The sequence below is a fragment of the Ascaphus truei genome, chromosome 2 (assembly GCF_040206685.1).
Source record: "Ascaphus truei isolate aAscTru1 chromosome 2, aAscTru1.hap1, whole genome shotgun sequence".
Taxonomy (NCBI): domain Eukaryota; kingdom Metazoa; phylum Chordata; class Amphibia; order Anura; family Ascaphidae; genus Ascaphus; species Ascaphus truei.
This window is the reverse complement of record NC_134484.1, coordinates 457,528,496-457,542,947: the sequence shown is the minus strand read 5'-3', so window position 1 is coordinate 457,542,947 and position 14,452 is coordinate 457,528,496. Positions and strand designations below refer to the sequence as shown.

At 42.8% G+C, this 14,452-nt stretch overlaps 1 protein-coding gene across 5 annotated transcripts in view; it reads right to left on the bottom strand.

Moving 5' to 3' along the window:
• Positions 1-14,452, bottom strand: part of ALS2CL (ALS2 C-terminal like) — a 131,077-nt gene that overhangs the window by 40,553 nt on the left and 76,072 nt on the right. For all 5 annotated transcript variants that reach the window (XM_075588012.1, XM_075588014.1, XM_075588016.1 and 2 more), the window contains 6 exons: positions 11,386-11,505; positions 11,155-11,234; positions 7,551-7,617; positions 5,258-5,454; positions 3,323-3,388; positions 2,473-2,571 (listed from right to left, as the gene is read on the bottom strand). In XM_075588012.1, coding sequence (XP_075444127.1) covers positions 2,473-2,571; positions 3,323-3,388; positions 5,258-5,454; positions 7,551-7,617; positions 11,155-11,234; positions 11,386-11,505 — 629 coding nt within the window. The remainder of the gene's footprint in view (positions 1-2,472; positions 2,572-3,322; positions 3,389-5,257; positions 5,455-7,550; positions 7,618-11,154; positions 11,235-11,385; positions 11,506-14,452) is intronic.

Genomic DNA, 14,452 nt, shown 5'->3' with positions numbered 1-14,452 from the left:
CGCGGTATAAAATATAGCGTCTTCCTAATGTTCAAATAATATTTAGTAAGTTATATTGTATATTTCCTTTTTTTTTTCTTATTCTCCTGTGCTGTGGTACATGACAGCCTGTTTAAATAAATGATTATGTTCATAATAATAAACGTATGTTATATCAGTGTTACAATAGGTCCTTAACACCTTTCATGGATGTGGTGATGTTAAAGGTACAGTCCAATGTAGACTTTTGCTTTTTTTTTTTTTTTTTCAACTTGTACTTTTTATTTGGTTTTACAATTCGTACAATATGACACAGACCAATGTTTAGTACCAAAATACAAATACAGGTATATAACCCATCCCAGTATACCTTGGGATAGCATTCAGACGTGTGCTTCACTGTACATACTACATTTACTCACCGGACGGGACAAACCTGACCTACAAGACCTGAACGGGACAACAGAGAGTACACACAGAAAGGGAAGGGGGGACAGGAGGGGAAGGCCCGACATCTGGAGTCTGTTGCCTTTTCAGCCTCGGTGATCTGGCCGTTCACTTTCTTTTCCTTGCTCCACCATCTCCTGGTCTTGAGAAAGATCCTACCTGTCTCGTAACTATGTGGTCGTGGGTCCTGCTATGTCACCGGAGAACGCATTTATAAATATTAATGTAAAATTGTGCTAGCATCTACCCTGGGGATATCTGTCTGGGCAAGCCATGGCGCCCAGACTTTTAGGAATTTTAAGCCAGTGTCGTTGACCCAGCTAGTCAACTCTTCCATCTGACAAACGTGCCAAATTCTGTTCCTGATTCTGGGGAAAACTGGTAATTCATTCTGTTTCCATACTGCTGCGATCTCACACCTAGTGGCGGTTGCAAAATGCGCAACCAGTTTGTGTGCCGCCTTTGACAATCCTCGGATCCGCCTGCCCAGTAGGAACAGCCACGGATCCATGGGGATCTCCAAATTGAGTATCCTTTGTATCCATTCTCTGATGTATTCCCAAATCGGGACCACCTTCGGGCAAGACCACAGCATATGTTTCAAGTCAGCTGTCTCCCCACACTGCTTCGGGCAGAGCGGGGAGTATCCTTTGACAAATTTAGAGAGTTTTAGTGGGGTGTGATACCAGCGCATGAGGACCTTATATGCGTTCTCCTTTAACGTTGAGCAAACAGAGCTTTTGGCTGCGGCTTGCAGAATTTGATCCCAGTCCCCGTCCTCTATTGTCTCCCCTAAATCAGACTTTTGCTTTACACAACTTATCTGTGTAACTGGATTTTTTTAGAAATATTAATTCCCCATTAAAGTAACTGGTTTACTTATGTATATCTTGTGAAAAATGAATATGCTTTTTATTTCCCTGGTAACCAGGGTTGCCACCTTGTACTGGAGGCTAACCCGGAGATAACATTTTTACATTCAGCGCTTACCGGCGGCGGCGTCTCTCGGCATCCTCTGGCTTCCTTCCGACATCCTCCCGGCATCTCCCCCTGCAACTCCTGTCAATATGGCTGCGCGGCGTCAAATGGCGCCGCGTTGCCATGACGAGACGTCACCATGTCACGACATCACGCGGCGTCAAGTTTCCATGAAAACAGGATGCCTTATGGCGCTGAGGCGTCACGTGACGTCAAGCTGACATTGCAATGCGGCACCATTTGACGCAGCGTAGCCATTTTGACAGGCGTTTCAGGGGGAGATGCCGGGAGGACGCCGGAGGACACTGGGAAACGCCACCACCCAGAGGTTTACAAGGTAAACCCGTAGCCCGGAGATACGTGGCCAAAACCTGTAGACTCCTGGTCAAACCCGGAGTGGTGGCACCCCTGCTGGTAACCTTACATTCATACAGTACAGATCAGCTCATATTTACCTATTTGACTTACGATGGGATTATGCTATCATTATATCCAAAAGCACCAAAGTGTGTTTCCAATGGAAATGGTAAAGAAAATGTTAAAATACTTATATTGGCTTACACTCCTCACTAGATGAGAAGAATAAGTATGTGTAGCCTATTAAGCAAGTCAAAGCCACTGTTCTTAGTTCACCTTTGCCTCTAGCCTAGGTATGACATGTCATTGAAGTAATCTAACATTACAATAAGGTTCTAATCTATTCTTTTAAAAATGTAAATGGCTACACAACATTCAATATATTCTAGTTCTATACAGAATTATATTAACCCGCATCCACACGATAGAGCACCTGATATCAGTTCCAAAGGCACAATTCTGATACAGGGACACCATCACGGGGGGGTGCGCTCGGACAACTGTTCTAGGCCCGGCAGCTGCTGCGCGCTGCCCGGTCGCACCCATAAGTTGGGTCAGAACGGACGTAGGTCGCGACTTTCTGGATCGGCCAAGCACTTTTTCCTCTGGCAGGGTGAATGCAAGAAGAGATCACGTTGGATGTCCCAGGCCCCATACAAGCTGGTGGCCGGCCTGTTCTGATGTGTTTAGGAAGATCACTTCATTACTTACTCACAGATTCCATATCCCTGCATTTTTCCATTCCTCCAGTGGCATTTATAGCAATCGTAGCCATCTTTTGAAGCGTTCGGCATGAGGCATATTCCAAAGCTGAAAGAAACAGGCTCAGTCACACGGAGTTTACTAAATAAATGCCTCGTACCTTGTACAAAAATAATGCTGAGATGTTCCGCTAAATAAGTATAGTACTATAAGGCGACACTGTACAGTATACATATAAGTGCAGGTGTGGCTATTTGCACATTGCAAACGTAAAATACACGTACGGCTACTTTGACATTAAACGTACAAGACTTTTGTTTCCCCCATTACAATTTTGCCACTTGTCACACTTGGATTGATTTGCGGAGTAGGCCGAAATCCACATAATGCAACAGTAAAGCAGCGATCCACGAAATTTAATTTTCTAAAGCATATATTTTCCTGCTACTCAAAGCAGGTGGAAATGATGAGCTTCTACACCAGGGGCGGCCAAGTCCAGTCCTTAAGGGCTACCAACAGGTCAGGTTTTCAGGATATCCCAGCTTCAGCACAGATGGCTCAATCAGAGGCTCAGCCAAAGACCGTGCCCCTGATTGAGCCACCTGTGCTGAAGCAGGGATATCCTGAAATCCTGACCTGTTGGTAGCCCTTGAGGGCCGGAGTTGGCCTCCCCTGTTGTATACACTGGCGCTCATTACCTATTACGTTTCCATTATAAAAAGATGGACTTGGAGAAATCTCATTCTTATTCTTCACAACTCCACAAACCACACACAGTATCCTCTGACGTGATCATCGAACCGGGCACACACACAACACACCTGCTAGACCATAACTTGTTTAATAATCTAGGCCTTACCCGTCTTCCTGGCCGAACTGGAAATTCCCCACATGGTTGCGTCCATCCGGCCATTTTAACGTGCCTCTGTGTGGTGTGGATGACAGCGACAGAAAACATCAAGACTCAAGTCGTTTCATTAAATGAGTTGATAATATACACATGTATTGCAGGTGCAGTCTCATCTATATGGGATTTCTTTTAGTTACTGTACATAGTTTAAGAAATGACATCGCTCAGTGGCACCCCCTACTCTTTATTCCAGATAAGCCACACTGGAAATGAACCAACTATCCATGAAATAACCGCTATGCCACCTGAGTCCTGAGAATGGGTGGGATTGCCAACAAGAAGCCATCTTCTTGTTGCTTGGGCAGATATATGTACTACGCTCCATGCACGTGAGCCAGCGACAGCTTCACTGCACATTAAATTGGGACCGGTACCTTTATAGAAATGTTTCGTCTTTCCCTGTATCCCTGAGGTCACAATCCCAGTAGCACTCCTGTGTGACACAAACACATATGGTGTGCTGGGTTTTGGGTTCTGAGTTTGCAGGGATTGTGGGTGTTTGTAAATGTTAATCGGTAACAGTTGTTTGGAGGTCTGTGACCCCTCATCCCTGGTTCTAATCTCACCCACCCTACTTTTAATAGCAGGTGCTAATATACACCTGTGAATGACCAGTCTGTTGAGACATTTCTCCCTCCTTAGGCTGAGTCCCCACTGGTGCTCAAAGCATGCAAGCTGGGTGTCCTGCGTCTGCTCTCGCGCCCGCGGGGGGTGGGGTATTCGGCATTGCCGAATAGTTGAGCGAGCGGGAAAGTTTAAAAAATTTATTTACCCAAGCGCTGAGCGCTGGGCATTTTATACATGGTTCAGTATGGTAAACCCCATCCTTTCGCTTCATTGCATAGCCAGTTAACCAACCCCACACTGATGAGACCCATTAAGGTCGAAAGAGATGTCTGTGGGTGGGTTTTCTGGCTATGCATCTTAACCCTGGCTGTGCTCAAAGCTGTGACCATGCAGCAAGCTTAAGCCTATAGGGAACCATGTATAAAATGTTTTTTGAAGCAAAAAGTGGCACTGTGTCATTGCATGTCATTTCCCAGAATCCCTTGCTGCAGTGGAAGTGCTGTGTGCTGGGTGATAATGGTGAAAGGCGGGGTTGCAAATGAGCCTAGGACATGCAAATGAGCATACAGTATATTTACATTTGCTATATATTTATATATATATATATTTTTTTTTTAAATATATATTTGATTGACATGGCTGCTTGTGGTTTCATACACTTGATAAATGGAATGGTTTGACCTTGGCCCTTTAATGTGCCAGCCTGTGCTTGTATCAGTGAGAACACATGCACGTGGCTGTTTTCTTTGCACTGTTGCTGACGACGTTGCTGCCTGCAGGCCGCACAGCGAGTGACAGCCGCTCTTTCACAAAATAATAAACACGCTAACTGTCTTTATCGCAAACCTTGCGGCTAATGTGATGCAGCGTTTCCAAATAACCTGCATCCAAAGATGAATGACAGTGAGCAGAAAGAAAGGTGGTGACAAATGATAATGGTTAAAAAAAAAAAAAAAAAAAAAACTCTCAGTGTGGAATCAAATAAATAACTACATGACTTCTGTGGGACAAATGATTTACAAGCATGCTTTTATAGGATTTACAGTGCTATATAGCATAGCATTGCAGGTATTCTGCACTTTGTTCATCTCTTTTATACATAGCCAGGGAAGTCACTGGTGCGGTAGAAAAGTAGCACAAAGGCAACAATGATGTTTAGTTTTCAGCACAGGGGTAAAAATGAGCTAAACTGGATCACTAATAAGGTACACGCCTGGCATACTTTGCATCTCTAATACAAGCCTCACTGCCACACTTTGGAATTAGTCCCCGGAGATTCTCAGCACAGAGCAGGTTACGTATCAGCTTCTTACTTACTTCCCGTGAGGTTTTCCCCAGGACATGTCCCCTTCGTAAACTGCACTCTTAAATCTGCCCTCGGTCCTGTACGTGTACGTGGAAAACCGACACGCAGGAGGATCGTTGGCTTCTCCAGTCTTTCCCCACAGCGGGAAATCCCTCTTCCCGGTCAGAGTCTGACGAATAAGCTGATTCAATTTCCACAGCCACAAAACCTAATGGTAAAACGTGGGCAGAAAATACGATGGGCACAAAAATAATACATTCCACTGAGAATGTTTGTCTCTTTACACGATTAGAACCAGAGGTGCAGGACACCATACTCCTTGTATAACATACTGTATATCCTTCTCCAGGTCACTGGTTTTACAGGCAGTTAAGGCCATACTGTATGTATCAGGCATCACATTTTGAAACATTGCTCCCATAATTTAGAAAATTGTGTGTATCTGTGTGTCACATTGTGTCAATATATTACAGCAGCATTACAGATAGCAGCTCTATCTGTTGGACATTTTTGAGCCTTGGCAGCCGCCGTAGTAGTGTGTTCCTTCTCAGTGCCGACGGAGTGCTCTCTAACAGATGACCGGACGCGGTAGCGAAGACAAGTCTACACTACGGAGGGAGCGGGCTCTGCAGCGACTGCCAGGGTTTTCTCTGATGTAAGTTTGAATATGTTTTTACAATAAATATTTATTATCCTATTTCCAACACACTCTTCATATCTATGTATTGACTGGGGTCACCTACCTGTGACCATAAAGATACCATCTGAGGACTTTTTACCAACACAAGGCCGTGTGAGTAGCTGTTGACCTATTTTTTATATTGTCACTACCCTTTGTTCTATCAGTGAGGCAGTGTGTGAGAGGTTGCCAGATTTACATCCTGTGCATCGTCCAGTGCATAGGGATTCTCCTGCCAACCTATCATCTTTATATATCTATGTAGCCCTGGCTGGTTTTGGGGCTATAAGTCTGCCCTCCAGCTGGCAGTAATCCCTAGTAACGGTATGTTTGCCAGGAGTAATCATGGGTTTTCCCCACACCTTGCAGCTCTATGAGTCAGAGAAGATAGTGCAATCAGGCCTGGTGTCCAATCAGGGGCAAGGGGCTGGTTCTTACTGGAACTGACTTAAGGAGCTGCATTTATGTTACTTCTTGCTCTTGTCAACACTGTTTTTATTTTATAAATCTCCATTAAACATTTGAAATATTAAGTTTCTGGGGGGGAGGGGATCATATTGCACCTCAGTGCGGACGGAGGTAACCAAGCTAAGAAAATCATATGAGTAGGATATGCTCAGGGGGAAGATGCTGACACTATACTCATATAAATCTCATGGAAGCTTTAAAGAAGCAAAATCCTGTAACAAAATACAAGCTATCAGATTATTTAGTGTATATCCTGCTAGTTTTTTGCATCAGTGCTGCCCCAGTTCTACAAATCCTAAACACAGGCGCCCTTGTACGGTGTAGGACATTTTGACGCGCCATTCATCCACCGCCATTCATCCATCGGGACATTGAGCTGCCGCAGGTAATGTGTCCCCTAACCCTAATAACCTTAACCCCTTACTTTAAAAATCTTACCCTGTTAACCTCTTACCCTAAAAACCTTAACCCCTTACACTAAAAACCTTAACCTTGACTACCCCATAACCCCTGATCCAAACGCTAATCCCCTACCTTGGGGCCAAAGTGGCCAGTGGCTACACGGCGACGGCCAAGTGTCTCTCGGAGGCTGACCGGCCACGTTGAATAGTCCCATTCCGTCCTTGTAGGTGAGCGGACAGGGCCGCTGGCAGCTTTCCCGGGGCCCAGGAGTATAGCTTCCTCCTGCCCTTCTCCCCTCATGTCTGCAGCCCTGCGAGTCCCCCCTTTCTTTCGCTCACCCCCTCTCTCTTTCTCACTCTCCGTCTCTCTATTTCTCTCCCTTTTGTCACTGTCAACCCCTGTATCTCCCCCCTTCTTTACAAACCCTCTCCACCCCCCCCCACCACACTTGCCCCCTCCCTCCATGTATTTCTCCCTCTATCCCATCCCCCCACCAATCTCTCAAGCTCTCCCCCTCTTACAGATGCGTAAATTGGGTTCAATTTCCAGGAGAGGCAGAGCCAAACTTCCAACATTGGCCGGGCCCCCCAGAGAAGCTGGGCCCAGGACACTTGTCCTGCCTCTGCCCCTCCCCCCCCCCACCCTCCCCTCAGTAGCCCTACATGCAGATGCAGATGAGGCACATACTGTATGATAACTGATTAACAGACGAACACGCAGTCTAGCAGCAAATCTATTTCCCACAATTGGCTAACCTGATGTTGTGGTTCTTTGGTGGAAATAAGCAGTTCCTCTTCTGGGGTAATGATGCGCAGGAAATGGCTGGAAAGCAAAGTTCAAAGACCTTTTAATCCCGACTCATCGAAAATATCTACTTCCTCTCAGATTCCCCTAAAATGTAACTATGCCCATTTTACAGTAACAGGTGTTTTTTGTGAGAATCCGAATATCCAACCCCAAATTTACAACAGTTTAACACATTTACAAGCTGCCAAGGAAAAACTCTATTTCTCGTTTAATGAACATGAACCTCCCGCAGTGTATCTGGTACTTGTTGACATAATACAGTGACATCAATTTAGTGAACATCAGTTGATTGTCTACATTGTGCTTCTTATATACAGTAAGTATAGTGTTAATCTACCCAAAAGACCTACAATTGTGCACATTTTCATGGGGATGGATTGAGAAATATATAAGATGTGATAAAAAACTACAGCCGTTCCATTTTTCCAGAACAGTGTGTGTGTATGTGTGCATATATATATATATATATACACATATATATATACACATATATATATACATATATATATACACATATATATATAAATATAAATATACACACACACATTTTGTTAGCAACAGAACGGTATTGTCTATTCATTTTTTATTATTAAGCTCGGCTAACACGGTACAGATACCTCTACTGTACCTCTACATCTATCTATCTATCTATACACACACATATACAGTATATATATATATATACAGTATATATATATATATATATATATATATATATATATATATATATATATATATTTCTTTATGGGGGAATTTGGGACGCCATATAACAAGACAATTCTGTACAGCGAATATGAAATTACTATGAATGGGGACACAATACGTTGGACACGCCTTGTCACATTTCTTTATTTGAAGCAGATTTAATATAACTTTTTGTCATCTGGATATAAAATCCCTTTTCTGTGGTTAGGGTTAGAGCACCTTTGGGCGCTATACAAGGAAAGCCCTCACCCAACGAATAACACGGAATATCAGCAAGGAACAGCACAACCGGGCGATTTGGTTTACATAGAAAAAGGCCCTTACTGTCTCTCATACATACTGTATGCTTGATTCATAGCATCATTTAACCCCTTCCCTATCAGGTGACCTGCATACAGGATTACCATATAAATGAAAGGCTGACAAAAGTCAATCAATCATTCAAAGAAAGTCCATTTTATTGGTGCACTCTAAAAAATAATTTTTGTTTTTTTACAGTGAATACAAAATAGTGAAAATTAGTGATATAAATAAAAAATGTAAATAACATGTGGTGGTGCTAACGATCTGCGTTATGTGGCTGCCGTATTAAATAATTCGCCGTTGATAATTGTGACCATTCAAAAATAAAAATAAAAAACAATTCGTGGTTCTAATGGCTGCAAGTAAAACCTGTGCAGAGGTGTAAGTATGGATACTGAGTCACTAAGGGCAACTAATCACTAATCAGCAATCTTGCTTATGGCAAGAACACGTAGCAGCTTACTCTTACATATGTTATTGCTGTGAATCAATAATAATATAATAATAATAATTTTTATTATTATTATTATACTCTTACATATGTCATTGCTGTGAATCAATAATATTAATATAATTATTATTATTATTATTATTATTCTCTTACATATGTCATTGCTGTGTATCAATAATAATAATAATAATTATTATTATTCTCTTACATATGTCATTGCTGTGAAGCAATAATAATAATAATAATAATATAATAATAATTATTATTATTATACTCTTACATATGTCATTGCTATGAATCAATAATATCCCCACATAATGCACAATTGTTATTCATAATAACATCACAGATCCCCCTTTTTCTCTGGACTGATTAATGACCTCTGCTGGTCTTATGCTATATACATAGTTATTATTCAAGACTTTATCATGAGCGCACACTACATGTGATTGTCACGATTATAATAGTATAACAATCTGTCGCCCACATTTGGATTAGTTGCTCCTGGTGACTCAGTATCCATAATTACACCACTGCACAGGTTTTAGTTGCAGCCATTAGAACCACTAATTGTTTTTTTTTTTTGTTAATGGCCACAATTATCAACAGCGAATTATTTAATACGGCAGCCACATAACGCAGATCGTTAGCACCACATGTTATTTACATTTGTTATTTATATCACTAATTTTCACTATTTTGTATTCACTGTAAAAAAAAAATATATATATTTTTGGAGTGCACCAATAAAATGTACAGGCATACCCCGCATTAACGTACGCAATGGGACCGGAGCATGTATGTAAAGCGAAAATGTACTTAAAGTGAAGCACTACCTATTTTCCCACTTATCGATGCATGTACTGTACTGCAATCGTCATATACGTGCATAACTGATAACGCATGAATAACGCATTTGTAACAGGCTCTATAGTCTCCCCACTTGCGCACAGCTTCGGTACAGGTAGGGAGCCAGTATTGCTGTTCAGAACGTGCTGACAGGCGCATGCGCAAGCTGCCGTTTGCCTATTGGGCAATATGTCCCTACTCGCGAGTGTACAGGCAGTCCTCGTTTTACAACGCTTCATTTTACAATGAATTGCTTATCCAACACTATGCAATGCATACCTCTGTTCATTTTTACAACGCCAAAATGGCTTATCCAACGCTCTTACGACGCTTTGCAAAGTTGTTTATGTGTATTTAATATATATATTATACTATATAATATATTATATATTATGTTATATTATATATATATATAATACAGTATATACACTATATCATTTATGTGTGTGCTGCATACAGTATCTTATTGCCTGCGTAAAATATTTGGTGTATTTTAGTGGTAAAACTGCCTTCAGGAACGGAACCTTTCATTTAAACAGTGTTCCTATGGGAAAACGTGTTTCACTTTAAGATGTTTCGCTATCCAACGCCATTTTGATTAAGCATTGTGTCGGATAACTGAGGACTGCCTGTACTTAAAGTGAGAATGCCTGTACTTTCTTTGAATGATTGATTGACTTTTGTCAGCCTTTCATTTATATGGTAATCCATTAACCTTAGTACATAGCTGGCACCCACTGTTATTAATAGATCATGTATTGGTCAATTAGAATTATGTCTAGTGAGCGGTGTGCTCTGTCTTTGTATTGTGACCTGCATACAGTGCAGACCACATGGCAGCAGAGGGGTTTCTATTTCAACATATTTGGAGGGGAACGGTCAAAGGTGCAAAAACCGGCCCTAGCTTTACAGTATCAAAGAATAGGAATCTTTTTGATTAGATCTGGTGTCGTATTTGCTGAAGTGTTGCCCCCTTTTTGCAGCGTGGAGATTTTGATACAGCGACATACATCTAGTTATTAAAGTATCCCGACAGCAAAACGGAGGCAACAGATTTATCAAGGAAAAGAATTCCGTTAAAACCATGAAACCGGATTAGCGGATGCCGTTTTTTGCTTCGGTTCTGCCTCCGAGAGACTGATAAATAAGCCCCTCTGAAACATTACCTTCTGGCGGGCATTAGTTTTGCTGTTGATGGCACAAAGCTACAAGGCGTTTTTAAGATGTCCGATGTTGATACTCACTTCTTGTTTGGATCAGATTTTTGCTTTGTTCTCGAGTCCACCCAAACGGTCTTCAAGTCGCAGCTGTGAATCTCATTCCCCTGAAAGAGAAATAAATGTAAAAAAAAAACATCACAAGGTTAATATTGCGCTTAGGACAAGACAATAAAAAAAAATTAAAAATAACTACTACAGTTGCGTAAATGGTCCAAATGGCTGACTCTGGTTATAGCGTTGGCTACATAATCCTACCTGAAGAAGTACTAGCATATCATGAAAGAGGAGAATTCGGTCGTATCTGCCTGTGCTGACAGTAATTGGGATATTTTTGCTGTCTTCTTGCAGCCGGCGCTCCGGTGTACACAAAGCGACCTGTAATATAAAGCCACTGCTTAAATATTTCTCATTATTTAAATATGGCAATTACAGTAGGTATCTTTTTTTTTTTTTTTAAAGAGCACATTGATTACCGTGAGACATCAAGAGCAAAGTCCGAAACACACAAGTTTAACCAAATGCAACACCCCAAACAGTATATTATACAGGTGGTCCTCGTGTATCCAACGAAGTCCATTCCGCAAACTGCCGGCGGATAGTGAAACCGTCGGATAATGCGTTCCGGGTACTGCATTGTGATCTGTATGATAATCCGTTCCGACGCCGGATAATGCGTTCAGCGGAATGCATTGTGATCCGTACGATAATCCGTTCCAACGTTGGATAATGCGTTCCGCGGAATGCATTGTGATCCGTACAATAATCCGTTCCAACGTTGGATAATGCGTTCCGGGTACTGCATTGTGATCTGTACGATAATCCGTTCCGACGCCGGATAATGCGTTCCGGGTACTGCATTGTGATCTGTACGATAATCCGTTCCGACGCCGGATAATGCGTTCCGGGTACTGCATTGTGATCTGTATGATAATCCGTTCCGACGCCGGATAATGCGTTCCGCGGAATGCATTGTGATCTGTACGATAATCCGTTCCGACGCTGGATAATGCGTTCCGCGGAATGCATTGTGATCTGTACGATAATCCGTTCCGACGCTGGATAATGCGTTCCGGGTACTGCATTGTGATCTGTACGATAATCCGTTCCAACGCCGGATAATGCGTTCCGGGTACTGCATTGTGATCTGTACGATAATCCGTTCCGACGCCGGATAATGCGTTTCGGGTACTGCATTGTGATCTGTACGATAATCCGTTCCGACGCCGGATAATGCGTTCCGCGGAATGGATTGCGATCTGTCAGATAATCTGTCAAACGAAACGACGGATAGCGAGGACCACCTGTATTATTATTGTCCCGTATTTGTTAAGGTTTGGGGGTGTACAGTATATCAAACAAATGAATGCATTATTGCCTTTTACTTATTTTTTTTCAAAGTTTGTACTTTATTGTCTCTCTCAAATATTACACTTTTACAGATTCTCCAACTTTATCTCCATCTCAGACCTAAAGGTTCAATTCTTACATCAACTGCAGGAGAGGCGAGATGAAAAAGCCATCAATTAAGTGATGCATTTGTCTGAACATAAATCTTATGGATTTAAATGTATCACGGTTATAAAACCAAAAGCACTAATTGTGCTCTCTAAATGGCTACTAAAAAAGCCGATTTAACATCCAGGTCCTCCATTCCCCACTTGGCAGTTCTAGTTTGTACAATTACAGAGAAACCAGATTGGGGACGTTAGCATGCAAGTGTTTCTAATGAACAGAAGCAATTCCCCACTAACTGATCTACTAAACATTATGAAAAAATAAAGTCAAGCACCCCAAAAATAAGGAGAATTCAATAAGTAGCAAAAAGGTAATTTAAAGTCTTGAATGGTAGCATCGAATGTTTCGGTGCACACAGCCACCTTCATCAGGTATTTGTTTGCACCGAAACGTTTGGATGCTACTATGACTTTTTCAAGTCATTAAATAACCTTTTTTGTTACTTATTAAATTCGCCTTATTTTTGGTGTGCTTGACATTATTTTTTTCATGATTACTAATCCTTGACCGGATTTTTTGTCCCAACACCCATCTTTGATATTTTTGCATTACCTTAGACCCCTTGCAGGGACATCCCAAGTGGCTGGACCGGATTCTCCATTTTTTCATACTGCTATATATTATGTAATGTTGTCTGTCTGATCGCTATGCATTTGGAGACCACTTGAGATAGTGTAACCACATTTTGCATGATGGTTCCTTAGAAGGAGCAGGCTTTTGTCTATGTTTGGGTACAATTCACAAATTACATCACATATTGTATGACATCCATGGCCGCCGACAGGGGGGGACAGAAGGGACAGGTGTCCCGGGCCCGATGGCCGGCCGGGGCTGCAAGTCGGGTCCGACCTCTGGCCAGGCCTGGCTGCCAGTCCTCTCGCAACGGGCCCCGGCTCTCCATCAGATGCAGGCCTCTATTCCTCTATCGCTCTGTCCCACGCCGACGGGCCTCTCTGACGTCAGCGCTCCAGAAGCAAACTTGGCCCTGCTTCCGGGGCGCGACTGCAAGAGAGAGAGGCCCGTCGAAAGCTTGATGTGGGACAGAGGGATAGATGCATGCAGGCTGCAGCTAGAGGAGAGCCGGGGCCTGACCACGAGAGGACCGGCAGCAGGGCCTGGCCAGAGGTCGGGCTCAACTTGCAGTGCCGGCCACCGGGCCGCCACAGTCACTGGACCTGGCCTGACCATCCACAAGGTAAGTCAGTTTTTTTATATGTATTGGGGGGTCTTTTTTTTATATGTATTGGGGGAGTGGAGGTCTTCTGATATGTATTGTGGTAGTGGAGGTCTTTTTAAATTGTATTGAGGGAGTGTTTTTTTTAAAAAATGTATTGGGGGAGTGGGGGTCTTTAAAAAATGTATTGGAGGAGAGGGAGTCTTTAAAATGTGTTGGGGGGGTGGGGGTCATTTTAATAGTGAGTGAGGAAGAGGGAGTGAGACGGAGGGGAGAGAAATACATGGGAAGAGGGTGAAAAATAGAGGGGTGAAACGGAGGTGGAGGGGAAGGGGTGGGGCACGCGATACTGCCAGGGGTCAGGGGAGGGGGGGGGCGGACGTAACTCTAGTCCTGGGCCCCGGGAAATCAGTCGGCGGCCCTGATGACATCAGCAATGATATGAGCCCATCACACAACCCTTAAGCTACCACTTCAACTTGGTCACTCTCAAAATCCAATTTGCAACATTAGCAAAAATACAGGAGCAGCCAAAGTTCTTCATGAGTGCGAGGTCATTGTTTGGGACGAGAGTCCAATGTCCCACAAGCACGCAGCATTAGAGGCTCTCGATCGAACATTACAGGACCTAAA